Here is a 17,030-nt window from a genome sequence, read left to right as displayed (position 1 = left end):
AGAGAAGGGGCGGAGGGAGTTGGCAGTCTGAGCAGGCTGAAGTGTACGGACTGCCTTCAGACTTGAGCGATCCGTTGTTGGGCAACTCTTTCTCCCATTTGCGTCCAAGTCATTTAATTTAGGTAGGTGGTGATACCAATATAAACAGTAAATAGAAACCAGTTAGCTTTCACTGTGCTAAAACCTGTATCACGTGGCCAGGTATGAACATTCTGTGAGGTTTCAAGAGAAAAATGGAAACCTACTCAGGCTTTTCTTAATCAGAAAACAAACAGCTTTAGTTATGTGATATACCGGGATCCATTAGTCTCCCCAGTTGCTGCCTCTGTTTGCCTAAGATAATATTAGCTGTGTGGAATTTATTTTTCCACAAACTATTCCCTTCTGATTTCTTCAGCAAGAAATTCTCAACTGCCAAAGTCTTCCCAGATCCATTAGCAAGTAGCAAAGTTGACTGGCCTTTAATTTTTCATCTTTTGGTTAAGCAGACTAACTTTCTCCCCTCTCCACTTCTCCAAAACCTTCAATGATTGTGTAGTCTGCATTATTATTATTATTAGTCCTTACTGCAGCAAGCAGAAACTCCGAATTGTTAGCTTTAAGGTTTTCTACCAGCTCTTTTCCCCTCTTATCAACTCTCTTCTTCCACTTCATGCCAGTTCACTCTCTTCAGTCTTCTCAAACAAACTGTGCCTCAGTCTCATCTCTCCAACTTCTGATCCATGGTTCTTGCCCTTCCTCCTGCCTGGGACTCCCTTCTCCCTGCAAGTCTGCCGGATCCCAGCTTCAGAGCCCTCCTGAAATCCCAACTCCACCAGGTGCTTTTCTGCAAGTAATTTTTCTTCTTCCCAGTTCCTATCTCCCCATCTACCTCTTCAGCACTTTCGCACAACATCTTAACACTTAGACACTTACAACTATCCGGAATACTTCCATACATACTTATCTTCTATTAAAGCGCTTCTCACATTGGCACTTAAGCACTTAGTACAGTGCTCTGAGCACAGTAACTGATCACTGAACACCATTGGTTGATTGATGGCCATCTTTTGATCCTCTTCTTCCCTTTATTATTTTGTGACTGTCTTTCCTGTTAGATTGGGAATTCCCTGAGGTTGGGGATTCAGTCTTTCACCTCTTCTGTACACTCCCAAGCCTTTAGTAGGGTGTTCTGCGTACAGTAGACAATAAATACTATCGATAGATCAGAACCAAGAAACTCGATGAAAATCTGGCCTCAGTGATCTGTAATAGTCATAAGAGAAAAGGTATCCAAACCATGGGATTTGGGAATGTTTGAATGCAAAATCACCAGAATAATCTGCCAACTTTTAAATGGGCATTTGAAGGACATTACTGAAATCCGTTGGGTTTTTGATTGCCCCCATTAGAAAAGCTAGAATGTGGTAAAGACCTAGCTCGTGAAAAGGAAACCTGAATCTGAAGATGAGAGAGAAAACTCTGGGAACACTGTAATGAAAAGATGTATGGCTCTCCCAAGATACAGGATTTTACCCACCCCCAATTTTAGTTTGTATTCAGAACTGGTTATTCCTCTTCCGTCAACACTGAGCAAGTAGCCTGAACCTTTTTGCCTGATGGGCACTTACCTTCTGGCAGAATTTTCTTCGCTCTTAAAGAGGCAGAGACATCCCCTATTCCTTCTCTGGACAAGGGAGAGGGGAAAGTAAGCTCCTTGTGGGCAGAGATCAGGTCTGCCAACTCTGTTGTATTGTACTTTCCCAAGCATTCACTGTTCTCATGGTAAGCATTCAACAAGTGCCGTCGATTGGTCAACTGAGAGATGTGGCCAGAGAAAGATCAGAGAGGATGTCATTTAGAAACAGCACTAAACAATTATCTTCGGCCCCTTTGGTTCATCCAAAACGATCTTCTCCTCAGTGAGGAAGAGGCCAGAGAGAGCTAACCATTTCTAGAGCAGAGATTAGTTTAGGCAGTTTAGGGCAGGGCTGCATTTCCTTACTCTCCCTCCCGCACCTACCCCTTACATTTATTACACGTTCCCACTCCCAGGCTGTAGCCACCTTGGGCATCTTGGACAACTACTACCTCTGCCATCCTCTTAGCAATCGATCAGTCAGTGGTATTTATTGAGTGCTTACTGTGTGCAGATCGCTATACTAAGCCCTCGAGAGAGTACAATTTAACAGTTGATAGACACATTCCCTGCCCACAACGAACTCCCAGCCTAGAGGGTACAACCGTAATTTTAGATTTCGTTGATGTAGTTATTTTGGCCTGGGACTCCAAATTCCCAAGTGCTGAGCATAAAACGCTGACTCCTACGAGCCAAACTAAATGGTTTCCAGCTCTGATCATTTGAAGGAGCTGAAGTTTTGTGGTTATGTGACAAATGCCATGCTTGAGCTGAAGCAGAATCTGGCAGAGACGATCACCTGGGATGTTCTTCTACCTGGTTGCCTTTCAAAGCTCCAGTTTTCGTGGACGAACTGATTTTGAACAATTTCCCCAATGTGTTGGGTGCAATAGCCTTTTCTCCCACCTCAGGTAGGTTTTGGCTTTGTTACCGTTGTGTTCTCAACTGAAGCAAATATTGAAGACTCTGGTAAGAGCCTCCGATTCTCTGTCCATTCTTTTTTCTTGGGCCAGGCGCTGGTGAATCTGTGCTTTCCGTTCTTTGGCTGTCGGCCTTTATTGGGCTGTTAGGACAGGCAAATCCTAGGAAGGTGTTTTGTGTGATTTTCCCGATGCTGCAATCTTTGAGGTTTCTATGTGGAGCCGGTTCCTAGACTAATTTCCACCTTTGTACTCTATCCCAGTGCTTAGCATAGTGCTGGTCCTGCAGCAAGTGCTTAATAAATAGTATTGCTAGCTGGCAGTGCTCCAAAGCAAGTCTCCACAAGTATATTCTCAAGAGCCATGTTTGTATATAATCAGTCAGTGGTATTTATTGAACACTTACTGTGTGCAGAGCACTGCACTAAGCACTTGGGAGAGGCTTGGCAATGAGGGTGGGATCCCTTCTCTCCTTTACATCAAAAACTCACCCTTGCTGGGGTAATGTCCTACTTAGGATGTTGTGAAGGTGGTGGTGGTTTGGACCCGAGAAAGCCCAGCCTGGAGCAGTGAGGTGCCTGAAGACCCTCTCTGCTTATGTTGTTAAATTGTTTTTCCTGTGTGTACCCCACTATTTCTTGCTTGATGTGTTCCTCTGCCTTCTTTCCCTATCAGTCAGTCAATCGGTATTTATTGGGTGTTTACTGTGTGCAGGGCACTGTCCTAAGCACTTTGGAGAGTGCAATAGTAGATAGGATCCCTGACCTCGAGGCATTTACAATCTAGCTGGGGAAACCAACACTAAAATAAATTACAAAAGTAGGTGGGAAGCAACTGAGTTAAAAATGTAAACCTATGTTCTTCCTAAGTACCCAAGTACTTAGAGAATGAGTGCCCTGGTGTGAAGGTGATTTGGAAGTGTTGACCGTTGCTCCCCTTTATCCTTGTGCTTTGCACATGTATGTGCTTTGAATGGGCATTATTGTTTACTGTTTTCCATATATCCTTACCCCTGCATCACCTTCACGTTTGCCTTAGCTCAAAGAGTCCTGAGGCAACTCATTCGGACCCGATTCTTGAGCCGTTTGCAGTTTTTTTTTTAAATGTTATTTGTTAGGCACTTACTAAGTGCCAGGTGCTGCACTAAGCGCTGGGGTGGATATAAGAGAAGATATTAGAGAAGCAGCGTGGCTCAGTGGAAAAAGCACGGGCTTTGGAGTCAGAGGTCATGGGTTCAAATCCCAGCTCCGCCAGTTGTCAGCTGTGTAACTTTGGGCAAGTCACTTCTCTGGGCCTCAGTTACCTCATCTGTAAAATGGGGATTAAGACTGTGAGCCCTCCGTGGGAGAACCTGATCACCTTGTAACCTCCTCAGCGCTTTGCACATAGCGCTTAATAAATGCCATTATTATTATTATTATTATAAGCCAATTGGGTTGGACAGAGTCCCCCATCCCCCGTGGGGCCCCGAGTCTTAATCCCCATTTTACAGATAATAATAATAATTGTATTTGTTAAGCGCTTACTATGTGCAAAGCACCACTCTAAGCACTGGGAAGGTTACAAGTTGATCAGGTTGTCCCACAGGGGACTCACAGTCTTAACCCCCATTTTCCAGACGAGGGCACTGAGGCCCAGAGAAGTTAAAAGTGACTTGGCCAAAGTCACACAGCTGATGTTTGGCGGAGGCGGGATTTGAACCCATGACCTCTGACTTCAAAGCCCGGGCTCTTTCCACCGAGCCACGAGATGAGGTACCTGGCCCAGGGAAGTGAAGTGACCAGCCCAGGGTCATACAGCCGACAAGTGGTGGAGGCAGGATTAGAAACCATGACCTTCCGAGTCCCAGGCCTGGGCTCTAACCACTGGGCTGTGCTGCCGCCTTGCAGTGGTGCCCATGGAAAGAGGCCGGGGGTGGGGGGGCGGGTCAGCGCCCCCAATCCACCTGACTATCTACTGTGCACCCCGGGGGCGCCGGGCACAATGCTGCCCCTGCTCTGGGGGCTCAGGGGGCCCGCTGTTGGCACTGCCTCCCCCTTTTAGACTGTGAGCCCACTGTTGGGTAGGGACTGTCTCTAGATGTTGCCAACTTGTACTTCCCAAGCGCTTAGTACAGTGCTCTGCACACAGTAAGCGCTCAATAGATACGATTGATTGATAGTATAGTACAGTATAGAGAAGCAGTGTGGTTCAGTGGTAAGAGCCCGGGCTTTGGAGTCAGACGTCAGGGGTTCGAATCCCGCCCCACCGCTTGTCACCTGTGTGACCGTGGGCAAGTCCCTTCACTTCTCGGGGCCTCAGTTCCCTCCTCTGTAAAATGGGGATTAAGACTGTGAGCCCCACGTGGGACAACCTGATCACCTTGTAAGTTCCCCAGCGCTTAGTACAGTCTGCCGCTAATCTCCTCACCGTGCCTCGTTCTCGCCTGTCCCGCCGTCGACCCCCGGCCCACGTCCTCCCCCTGTCCTGGAATGCCCTCCCTCTGCCCATCCGCCAAGCTAGCTCTCTTCCTCCCTTCAAGAGCCTACTGAGAGCTCACCTCCTCCAGGAGGCCTTCCCAGACTGAGCCCCCTCCTTCCTCTCCCCCTCCTCCCCCTCTCCATCCCCCTCATCTTACCTCCTTCCCTTCCCCACAGCACCTGTATATATGTGTATATGTTTGTACATATTTATTACTCTATTTTACTTGTACATATCTATTCTATTTATTTTATGTTGTTAGTATGGTTTTGTTCTCTGTCTCCCCCTTTTAGACTGTGAGCCCGCTGTTGGGTAGGGACTGTCTCTATATGTTGCCAACTTGTACTTCCCAAGCGCCTAGTCCAGTGCTCTGCACACAGTAAGCGCTCAATAAATACGACTGATTGATTGATCACAGTGCTTTGCACATAGTAAGTGCTTAATAAATGCCATCATTATTATTATTATTATTACAGGCAGCCTGGGGGGGCCAGGCCCGGCGCGGTCCCTTTCCTGAACCAGCGTATCTTCACTTAGCACCGCTGGAAGGTGAAAATGCCTTCTTTGAGAGTTTGTCCTTGAATCATCATCATCATCATCAATCGTATTTATTGAGCGCTTACTATGTGCAGAGCACTGGACTAAGCGCTTGGGAAGTACAAAACGGCAACATATACAGTCATCATCATCAATCGTATTTATTGAGCGCTTACTATGTGCAGAGCACTGGACTAAGCGCTTGGGAAGTACAAATCGGCAACATATAGAGACAGTCACTACCCAACAGTGGGCTCGCAGCCTGAAAGGGGGAGAGCGTACTTCTTACTCTATTTAGTTTATTTGTACATATTCATTCTATTTATTTTAGTTTGTTAATATGGTTCCCTACCCAACAGTGGGCTTGCAGTCTGAAAGGGGGAGAGCGTACTTCTTACTCTAGTTTATTTGTACATATTCATTCTATTTATTTTAGTTTGTTAATATGGTTTTGCTTGGATGTTTGCAGACTGATTACTCTATTTAGCTCGTACATATTAACCATTCCATTTTATTAATATGTTTTGTTGTCCGTCTCCCCCTTCTAGGCGGTGAGCCCGCCGTTGGGTAGGGACCGGCCCTCTACGCTGCCAACTTGGACTTCCCAAGCGCTTAGTCCAGGGCTCTGCACACAGTAAGTGCTCAATAAATATGAATGAATGAATGAAAGAGAAGGTGGGTGCCAATTCGGGGGCGGGGCCCCTGGCCATTAGCATCTCCTGGCCCTGCCCATCCCCTCCCTTCTCTAAAGCGACGTGTCCTTGTCCTTGTCCCCCGTGGGCAGAGGCCTGCCAGGGCCCGCCAGGTGCTGGCACAGCGGGAAGGGACCAACCCCAGGATGGGGCTGAAGCTGGCACTGCCCGGACACCGACCAGGCTGACCCCCACGGGCTCCGGGAAAGGCAAGCTGCCCCCCGGGCGGGGGGCTGGTGGGGGCGATGGGCTGCTTTTACCCCTTCCTTTCTAGGACAGGAACCCCCCGGTGGGGGCAGGAGGGTGTTTCTCTCTCTCTGTTGACCTTGGGTAAGTCACTTCACTCCTCTGAGCCTCAGTTTCTTCATCTGTAAAAGACTGTGAGCCCCACGTGGGACACCCTGATCACCTTGGATCCCCCAGCGCTTAGAACAGTGCTTTGCACATAGCGCTTTACAAATGCCATTATTATTATTACTGTAATGATAATAATAATAATAATGTTGGTATTTGTTAAGCGCTTGCTGTGTGCAAGGCACTGTTCTAAGCGCTGGAAAGCACTGTTCTAAGCGCTGGGGAGGTTACAAGGTGATCGGTTTGTCCCTCGTGGGGCTCACAGATTTAATCCCCATTTGCCAGATGAGGTAACTGAGGCCCGGAGAAGTTAAGTGCCCAAAGTCACACAGCTGATAATGGGTGGAGTCAGGATTTGAACCCATGACCTCTGACTCCAAAGCCCGTGCTCTTTCCTACTGAGCCATTCCGATAACGAACGAGACTCTGGCATGGTAACTAGTTACGCAACCCCCCTCCCCCTGGAGCAGCTCACCTCCTCCAGGAGGCCTTCCCAGACTGAGCCCCTTCCTTCCTCTCCCCCCTCCATCCCCCCATCTTACCTCCTTCTCTTCCCCACAGCACCTGTATATATGTTTGTACATCTCCCCCTCGTCCCCCTCTCCATCCCCCCCGTCTTACCTCCTTCTCTTCCCCACAGCACCTTTATATATGTATATGTTTGTACATATTTATTACTCTATTTTACTTGTACATATCTATTCTATTTATTTTATTTTGTTGGTATGTTTGGTTTTGTTCTCTGTCTCCCCCTGTTAGACTGTGAGCCCACTGTTGGGTAGGGACTGTCTCTATATGTTGCCAACTTGGACTTCCCAAGCGCTTAGTACAGTGCTCTGCACACAGTAAGCGCTCAATAAATATGATTGATTCCCAAGCACTTATGTTGCCAACTTGTACTTCCCAAGCGCTTAGTACAGTGCTCTGCACACAGTAAGCGCTCAATACGATTGATTGATTCCCAAGCGCTTAGTGCAATGCTCTGCACACAGTAAGCGCTCAATACGATTGATTGATTCCCAAGCGCTTAGTGCAATGCTCTGCACACAGTAAGCACTCAGTAAATACGATTGATTGGTTGATTGATTGGTGTAGCGACTGAAACCAAAAAAAGAACGACTTTGTTTTGCATTCTAGAAGTCCAAGATATAGCTGCACCTGCAGTACTGTTTGCATTTTTGGTTTCTGCATTTTAGAAAGCATTTTAAAATGCATTTCTGCATTCTCCTCCCCCTCTCCATCCCCCCCCGCCTTACCCCCTTCCCCTCCCCACAGCACCTGTATATATGTATATATGTTTGCATTTATTACTCTATTTTATTTGTACATATTTATTCTATTTATTTTATTAATATGCTTTGTTTTGTTTTGTTCTGTCTCCCCCTTCTGAGCCCACTGTTGGGTAGGGACCATCTCTCTATGTTGCCAACTTGTACTTCCCAAGCGCTTACTGCAGTGCTCTGCACATAGTAAGCTCTCAATAAATACGATTGATTGATTGATTGATTGATTTGTGTAGCGACTGAAACCAAAAAAAGAACCACTTTGTTTTGCATTCTAGAGGTCCACAGTATAGCTGCACCTGCAGTACGGTTTGCGTTTTTGGTTTCTGCATTTTAGAAAGCATTTTAGAATGCATTTCTGCATTCTCCTCCCCCTCTCCCTCCCCCACAACCTTACCTCCTTCCCCTCCCCACAGCACCTGTATATATGTATATATGTTTGCATTTATTACTGTTTTATTTGTACATATTTATTTTATTTTGTTAATATGCTTTGTTTTGTTTTGTTCTGTCTCCCCCTTCTAGACTGTGAGCCCACTGTTGGGTAGGGACCGTCTCTCTATGTTGCCAACTTGGACTTCCCAAGCGCTTAGTACAGTGCTCTGCACACAGTAAGCGCTCAATAAATACGATTGAATGAATGAATGAGGGTTGGGGAAGGGAAACTGCCAATTCAGTCGGTCAGAGAACACCCTTCCCACTCCCATGCTCTTGTCCTCCTGATACCCGCTTCTCCTGCATCCCCAGAGCTGCAAAATCCCTATTTCACCTCTTCTTTTAATAATGATGGCATTTATTAAGCGCTTACTATGTGCTGTTCTAAAGCAGTGGGGAGGTTACAAGGTGATCAAGTTGTCCCACGGCGGGCTCACAGTCTTAATACCCATTTTACAGATGAGGGAACCGAGGCACAATGAAGTTAAGTGATTTGCCCAAAGTCACACAGCTGACAATGGGCGGAGCTGGGATTTGAACCCATGACCTCTGACTCCAAAGCCCGGGCTCTTTCCACTGAGCCACGCTGCTTCTCTCCTCCTCGGGGTCCAGGGTTTGGGGAGCCCCGTCCCCTCCCCGAGCCTCCTGCTCAGCCGATTTGACAGGGTTTGGGTGGGCGAGGGCAGGTAGAGGGGGCATTTCAACTCTGCTCCACTCCCCTCTCTGGGCAGCTTTAGGGACCGTGGCTATGAGCGGTTTCCATCACTTCTGTACCGTAGTGGTTTAAATTGCAGTCATCTGGACGTAGCAAAACAGATAACCGTGTTAACCCGGTTATTACTTATCGCTGGTATCTTTATTGCTAAGATTTACACAGTCGATTGGTCCCCCGCCCGTGGTATTGTGATATAGAGCTTAGAACAGTGCTTAGAACAGTGCTTTGCACATAGTAAGCGCTTAACAAATGCCATTATTATTATTATATAGAGAAGCAGCGTGGCTCAGTGGAAAAAGCCCGAGCTTTGGAGTCAGAGGTCATGGGTTCAAATCCCGGCTCTGCCACGTCTGCTGTGTGACCTTGGGTAAGTCACTTCACTTCTCTGAGCCTCAGTTACCTCATCTATAAAATGGGGATTACAACTTTGAGCCTATGTGGGACAACTTGATCATCTTGTATCCCCCCCAGCGCTTAGAACAGTGCTTTGCACATAGTAAGCGCTTAACAAATGCTATTATTATTATTATTATTATTATTATATACTGTCATCGAGGGGTAAAGAGCTGAGTTCTCCTCTCACCCACATGTGGGGCATCTCAGTCTCGGGTAGGCCAGAACCCACCATGTCACAGAATGAATCAATCAATCAATCGTACTTATTGAGCGCTTACTGTGTGCAGAGCACTGTACTAAGCGCTTGGGAAGTCCAAGTTGGCAACATATAGAGACGGTCCCTACCCAACGGCGGGCTCACAGTCTAGAAGGGGGAGACGGGAGTGAGGATTACCCGGAGGACGGCTTCTCTAGCACAGGAAGGGGGTGAGTTAAGTGGGGCGGTGTTGATGGGAGACCCGGCTGGCTGCAGAGGTTTGGTTTTTGAAGGACTGAGAAAATGTCACCCAAAGGAAAAAGTTCAATTATAAACTCTAGGAGTAATTGATTATCTGAGCAAATCGGAAATAAAGTATTTGGATAATCCAACTGAACAGGCTAGACCTTTACCCAGTTGTCCAGGATCTTTTTTTAGTTGAATTGAAAAAAGAAAGTGATCCAAGCTAGCCTTAGTTTGACTCGGTGGTTATAGAAAATTGACTTGCTACGGTAAGTTCCACGTATCGTGTCCCTTGCTGCGTAAACCTTCAGGTCGCCGACGGGCTTTGATCTGCCTGAAAGTTTGAATGTTAAAAAAAAAGGTGCACCCTGCTTGTTAGGGTGAGTGGGGGCTAGTCCTCAAAAATTAAATCCTCCTTTTTTTCCCCCCTCTCTCAATTTGAAGATAAGACCGGGTGGAAGTTTCCCGTCTTCCACTGAAGTATGAAGACCAAAAACAAACCCACGAAGCACAGGACTTCAGTGGACAAAGAGACGCTTCATGGCGAGCCAACACCCAGCAAGCAGGAACTGACAAAACGTTTGAGAAACAGGGACAGGAGGAAGGGGGAGAAAGCAGGAGATGGCAGCAAGTTAGTCACCTCCAGAAAAAAGCCCTCCCCAAGCAGGCGGGAGTCCAGCAACCTGAGGAGGCTGGAGAGCAATGAGAGGGAACGCCAGCGGATGCACAAGCTCAACAACGCCTTCCAGGCCTTGAGGGAGGTCATACCCCACGTCCGGACAGAGAAGAAACTCTCCAAGATCGAGACACTCACCCTGGCCAAGAACTACATCAAATCGTTGACCTCCACCATCCTGAATATGTCCAACGGCTGCCTGCCTCGTCTGGAAGGGGAAGGTGCGGCCGCCCACGAGTCCAAGTTCTACCAGCACTACCAACAGCAACGAGGCGAGGAGGAGAGCGACGGACACCTAAAGAAATACTCCACGCAGATCCACAGCTTCCGAGAAGGTAGTAGGTAGGTAGGGTCGGCCGTCTCCCTCGACCAGAGTTGGGAGGACCCTGGAGCCGTGGATCGTTCCAGGCAGGGAGAACGTTAAAAGCCTACGAATTCTTTTCGCCGAACCGTTCCAGTTTTCTTTTCTCGTTTAGGTTTCCCTGCCCGCCTCCCAGCTTCCCACACCCAAGTGGCGAAAGCGTTCTCTGATCCCCCGCGGCCCGTTCCTGGAAAACACGGAGCAGATCCCAGCCAGGCCCTGGAGCAGCCTGACCCTCTTGCTCGATCCCAGCCGTCAGAGAGCGTTTGTCCCAACTCGGCTGAGGGAGCGCGATGCCACGTGGCCGCTGGCCGAGAATGCCTTCCCCAGGCCCCGCAGCTGCTCACTGACTGAGGCGTGGGGAGCGAGGGACTCTCAGAAGCACGCAATGGTGCCAGGTCTTACCGTTACACCTTTTTTTAACGGGGATTTCTAATTGATACTTGTTTGAGAGAGTGTGTGTGTGTGTGTGTGTGTGTGTACACTCATGTATGCGTGCACATGCGCCCACAAGACAAAATGACAGGAAAGTGTTTATTTTTAAAACGTTACCGCAATAGCCTACCTACCCTTCATTATGTAGCATTTCAGGCTTTAGTGAACAATGAAAGTTAATTGCAGCTTGGGGACCGTAGGGTGAAAACCAAAATTGGGTGCCCCGGAAATGAAGCGGGGAGAAGTCTGTTGCTCGGGTGGTTAGAGCTTTTTGTTCCCTTCCTTTTTAAGGTTTTCTCAGACATCGGCGATGTCTTTCACCAATCGCTGTGCTTTGGTAAGTGTGCTGTAGGTGGACTTTATCCTGAAGAGCCCAGCTCTTTAGTCTCTTGCTGTTTGGTGAGCCAGGCGGGAATTACATGAAATACCTTGGAGTGTTTTCTTCAGTGCCCTGGCAGGGTGAGGGAGGCCCCACCCTGGTCCAGGGCCCATCAATTAACATGTTGATTGGGTGGCCTGCCACTTCCCTCCTCCTTCACTTGACTCCGTGTAGAGGAAAATCACTGATTTCTCCAGGTGCAAGGATGTGGAATTGCCTCTGCTTGGTTGAATCCCCCCAGCACTATCGAGGACTCAAAAAACATTTGCCAGAGCATAGTGGGTACCTGTGACTTCCTGGGATCGTTTCCACTACTTTAAAAATAGATATAACCTTTGTGTGTGTGTGGTGTCCCAAAAAAGGGAAATGGAGAATGGGCTTTGAGAAAAAAAGCACATTAGTATGATGTTTCATGCTCCTATGGAGTGGGCAGCTTGGGCTACCCCCACAGGACATCTGGGCGACTGGTGGAGTGGCAAACCCCATTTTTCTATGGTTGGAATCTCCCAGGGGGAGATCGGGCAACTTTCGGGTGGTATGGATAAATCCTGTATTTTCGTGGGTGAGATGGGTGTTTGTTGGTAGAGAGTTGTGCCTGAACTTTAAATCCAACTCCTTAGATTTCTCACTTCAAATATCAATTCGTCCATGGGCTTTCACTGAACCCTGGGAAGCTCTGCCTACCGTCCCAGAGCGAAGAGATTTGCTCGGTCTGCTGGTGCCCGTGGGTGCTCCCACCCTGTTAGCAGGAGAGGAGATGGGGTGGGCCCGGGTTTTGGCTCCCTTCACCCGACAGGGCCAGCATCTCTGATTCCCAGGTTAAGGGAAGAGCTTCCTGAGACAAGGCTCCGGGGCTTGTGGCGTTGTTCATTCATTGTCATATTTATTGAGCATTTACTGTGTGCAGAGCACTTTACTAAGCGCTTGGAAAGCATAATTCGACAACAAATAGAGAGAGTCCCTACCCAGGGGAGCACTTAATAGCAGGCCAGTGGGATGGCTCGGTCCCTCACCCACTTCTGCAAGAGGGCAGGAGGTGCGGTGAAATGCACCAAAGCCCTGCGATGCAGTTTGGCCCTGGATGTTCCTCTCAGACTTCTGCCGCAGCTGCTACGGCGGGTTATGTGCATGTGCAGGCTAGTCGGGTTATTAAGGAAAGGGGCTTTTGGTAAAATGCATTCTGCTTTGGAAATATACTACGAGTGATATTCAGACTGCACAGTCTTCTGCCCAGAGCTGAACAGGCCTCATTCCCTAAATAAGGTGGGCTACTTAAGCCTGACTGAGGTAAGAGGTAATCACAATGATGATAATAATATAGTAATGATAGTATTTATTAAGTGTTTATTATGTGCAGGGCACGGCATTAAACTTAGAAATCGAATACTTTGTGTGGGCCTAGTACTTTCTTTTGGGAGTTCTGGCCCATACTGTAATCTTGGGAGTTAGGGGATGTATCAAGCGTTCAAGAGTAGCGGGACTTTAATTGCAATAGTTGTTTAAAATGGCCAGGCCTTTGCAATCAGTAGTGAGAATAGGCGATAGGGTTTGCTTGCAGATTATTGCCAAGAATTGGAAGCTTCAAACTACGCAGTAAAGAGAGGACCTGTGTGTGGTGTGAGTGGGGAGAAGGGTGGGAAGAACTCGTGGGGGGACAAAGCTGCCCAAAGATAACGAATGACTTGAGACCCCCCCATTTTCGTTCTTCCTTGCAACCTTTTACTCTCGTCTTAAGCTGTTCCCACTCAGTCGACAACTGCACTATGAATCCTATAGGACTACGCTCTTCACCTTTTAGCAAGGGCTGGGGGAGAAACTAGGGAAGGGTCACAGCATTACAGGACAATGCAGTTCAAAGTGTTCAGCTGAAGGTCCAAGACAGTGGGTGAAATTGTGGCTGAAGGCTGAGCTATGTGCATTTGGGGCTGTCTTTCGCGGGAGGGGCACCGGAGCAGGAGAAACTCTCTCTTCGCTCAAGAGGATCCTAGATCTCACCTCCCCTTGCGCCATCCCACTGTCTTTGGAACTCCTCTGGAGGGCCTCCTGGATCATTTCAGTTAGTTTTGTTAGTATGTTTGGTTTTGTTCTCTGTCTCCCCCTTTTAGACTGTGAGCCCACTGTTGGGTAGGGACTGTCTCTATATGTTGCCAATTTGTACTTCCCAAGTGCTTAGTACAGTGCTGTGCACATAGTAAGCGCTCAATAAATACGATTGATGATGATTTCAGTCAGTCATTCATTCAAGTAGTCATCCTTACTAATGGAATTTGAGCACTTTGTAAGTGCAGAGCACTTAACTAAGCGCTTGGGAGAGTGTACTACCGCAGAGATGGCAGATGCATTTTCTACCCACAGTGAATTTACAGTCTGTCCTTAGTCCAAGTTCTACTGTATTGTGAACCACTATCTACTCTATGCTGAGGGGAGGTCCAAAAGAAGAACAAGCTACAGTCCCTTGCCTCGCACACCTCACAATACAAGGTGGGGCTCGGGCAACCAGGAGCACGGGTCCCAAAAGGAGATTAATTTCAATGTTCTGGGCAGCACCTATCGTGCTTCTGGGGAGCAGATTTCTTCCGTAGCCCAGAGTTGACCGTGACAATGCTACCTCCACTTCACAGGCTCTCCGGCCTGGACCTCTGCAAGTTTCTACTTTGGTATCTCTCCTATGTTCCCGATCCCCTCGCTAGAACCTTAAAGTAGAAGTGAGGCCACCACAAAAGCACCTGATGCTCATCTCCGTGAGGTCACTTATGATTCTGTTTGCGTCCTGGCTTTCGTCTCGGCTAAGATGCAAGAAAGCCAGGCCAGGGTCATTTGGCAGGGTTCCTGTTCCCAGATCAAGGGAGTGAGATGGGGGCCCCATATTTTAATACAGATATTTAAGCGATCTTGTAAAAAGTACACTAAGTGTACTAGCCCCCACAGGTTTTTACTGGCCCAACCATTCACCAGGAAAGTTCCACTAAAAATGAGTGCAGCAAGGGTCTTTTCTTCTCACTTGCAAATATTTTTTTATTATTCTTCATCCCAGGCTAGAGAGCAGAAGGCTGTGTTTAAAAACTGCTGTGCCTTATGGAATCTCCAAACCTCTTGAAATTCAGTGGTCCTGGACACCCCTGAATGGGGTAAGGTGTGTGCTGGGGGGAATGCGGGGCAGGAGGGGAATGTCGGTTTCATTTTCCACATGTATGTATATTTGGTAGCTGCAGCCAAGACCATTCCCACTCCTGTCCTAGGCTCCAGGGAAAGGTCACTGCTGCATGAATACAACACCTGGGGCCTTACCTGGAAAACACTTCAGGAGTTGCCAGAAATGCTGAAAGCTACTTGCAGATGTCCAGTATGGGGGTGGTCTTGTTTTGGAAGTGGATTAGCTCTCGGATGAATATTATCTGCAGCTGCAACAAAGACTAGCATGAGGGGTTTATTTCCTACTAGGATCTGATCTTTGTGCCCAGTGGCACTCTGCCTTCTTGGCAGTGTGACCAATGTAGAACACATCTTTTAAAATGCAGATCAAAAGTTTAATTTCTGGGATTTAGAGGAAACTTGGGGCACTGGATTTTTAATCCTAAACCCGCTTCTTTTGGAGGCTTGGGACACAGTGTCTATGTTGCACCAACACTGGCAATGAAATGGCACTTACATAAAGCCATTTTCATAAACTCCAAAGTCTGGATGTGCAGGGGATTGGTTAGGAGAAGTGTCTGGTGCCCTGATTCCTCTCATTAATTTATGCCATGTTTGCCTTAAGAATCATTATGCAGGATCATAGGTCTGGGAACGCTGAAAAGCAAGGGCAGTAGCAGGAATCTCGATGTGTGACTAACCCTTTGGAGTTCAGATTTGATCCTTCTGATTAAACATTGGCCCGACTGCTCCTCCAGCTTTTCTCCTATAGGATGAAGGTGCCAAAAGGTTAAATCTGCAGGTGTTTACTCCTTTAACCATTTGGTCGAATTACGTAAGGTTAAATCTGCAGGTGTTTACTCCTTTAACCATTTGGTCTAATTATGTATTTATGCAGCACTGAGGGCTATGAGTGTGAGGTTCTTTGCTCGTCTACGTTGGGATTTCCGTGCCTGTAGCTAGCCTGTGGCTTTAGGTTGTAAACTGCTATGCGGAAGACTGGGTTCTTTTGACATCACCCATTACCTTCATGGGCAACATTTTATGAGTTTTTCATAGCTCATTCATTGGGAAATTGGAGCCACACCGGAATTTGGAATGAGAAAGTCAGTAGCTCTTGGGTGATTGTGTATTCAAATGTGCTATCAGGGCCTTACACTGCATTATGACTTGATTAAGATGAGGGTGGTGGTTTTCTAGGGGCTAGAACTGAAAATATGGGACAAGAGCCCTACCCATGTTCTCTGTCCCCATCCCTGCAACCACCACAGGAACAGCTTCTGCTCACTCTGTAGTCCCAGTTGTTGTGCTCGCTGCACTCTGATTTTCCACACAGGATGAAGAAATTATTTTTCTGCCTCCATGTGATCTGAGTATGCTGGCAAGCTGAAGACCTTCAATCTGGATTAAGTGAAACCTGATCCTGCTGCAGAACAAAACTTTGAATCCTGCCACTCTGGCAGAAGTTTGAAGCATATGGACAATAAGAAGGAACCAACTTAAATACAATGAGGAGTTCCCTTTCGGACATAATAAATTTGATTGCTCACTTGAACCAGTTGAATTCCCTGCTCAAGTAAGCTGTGCGAACTCCCCCAAGTCCCACAGTTGATTTAAAGGTCTGGGCTTCTTTCAACACCCTGGAAATGTGAGGGGGAATATTTGATTATTACTGTTCTCTAGTACCTTGTTTCAGCATTCTCTGAAATTTTGTGAAGTGTTCATCAATCCGGTCCTCACCAATGGCCAAGGGGAATTTTTAATCAATTCTGGCCCCATCCAGGAGAGCTGTCTACAGATGTGGAGACTGGTACTTTCTGGATAATTTGAGCCACAGTGCCTGCTAAATCAGGTAAATCAGCTCCCAAAGTAGATTTCTGGCCTGATTTGTGTTTGTGAATTGTGTGTCTACCTCCAAGGTTCCCAAATCCCCACTCCATTTTGTGCTGTTAACAGTCCCTACCTGATTACCTTGTATCTACCCCAGTGCTTAGAACAGTGCTTGGCACAAATTAATACCATAAATATTATAATTATTTTAGGTGAGGTGCCTAATGAGGTCATTCCTCTGCTCACCTGACAATCCCTGTCCACATTATTATTGTGTCTGATTAAAAAATGAATAATAATAATAAAGATTTGAGTGCTTAAGTGTATGCCAAGCACTGCAGTACACGCTGGGGCAAATACAATATAAA

The 17,030-nt window shown here is 47.2% G+C and overlaps 1 protein-coding gene across 6 annotated transcripts; it reads left to right on the top strand.

Annotated features, from left to right (window-relative positions):
* Positions 1-6,337: 6,337 nt before the first annotated feature.
* Positions 6,338-16,387, top strand: BHLHA15 (basic helix-loop-helix family member a15). Of its 6 annotated transcripts, XR_005455334.1 has the most exons (5): positions 6,338-6,436; positions 10,294-10,860; positions 11,002-11,658; positions 14,735-15,621; positions 15,673-16,387. XR_005455334.1 is itself a non-coding variant. In XM_038762407.1 (4 exons), exons 2-3 carry the CDS (start codon positions 10,332-10,334, stop codon positions 11,238-11,240), a joined length of 768 nt encoding a protein of 255 aa, XP_038618335.1. In that variant the 5' UTR covers positions 6,338-6,436; positions 10,294-10,331; the 3' UTR covers positions 11,241-11,284; positions 14,735-16,387. The 6 variants fall into 6 exon arrangements, 2 of the variants coding, with proteins under 2 accessions (XP_038618335.1, XP_038618336.1); XR_005455331.1 differs by having other exon boundaries at positions 14,735-16,387; XM_038762407.1 differs by having other exon boundaries at positions 11,002-11,284; positions 14,735-16,387.
* The last annotated feature ends 643 nt before the right edge of the window (positions 16,388-17,030 follow it).

Source organism: Tachyglossus aculeatus, chromosome 21 (genome assembly GCF_015852505.1).
Source record: "Tachyglossus aculeatus isolate mTacAcu1 chromosome 21, mTacAcu1.pri, whole genome shotgun sequence".
NCBI classification, from domain to species: domain Eukaryota; kingdom Metazoa; phylum Chordata; class Mammalia; order Monotremata; family Tachyglossidae; genus Tachyglossus; species Tachyglossus aculeatus.
Note: the sequence above shows the minus strand (reverse complement) of the source record. Positions and strands in the feature narration are given on the sequence as shown.

What these genes read in the sequence shown, in the direction of transcription:
- BHLHA15 (XM_038762407.1), top strand. Translation starts at nt 10,332, where the DNA reads ATGAAGACCAAAAACAAACCCACGAAGCACAGGACTTCAGTGGACAAA. An exon ending in GATCCACAGCTTCCGAGAAG is followed by an intron (nt 10,861 to 11,001) that starts GTAGTAGGTAGG and finishes TTTCTCGTTTAG; the next exon opens with GTTTCCCTGCCCGCCTCCCA.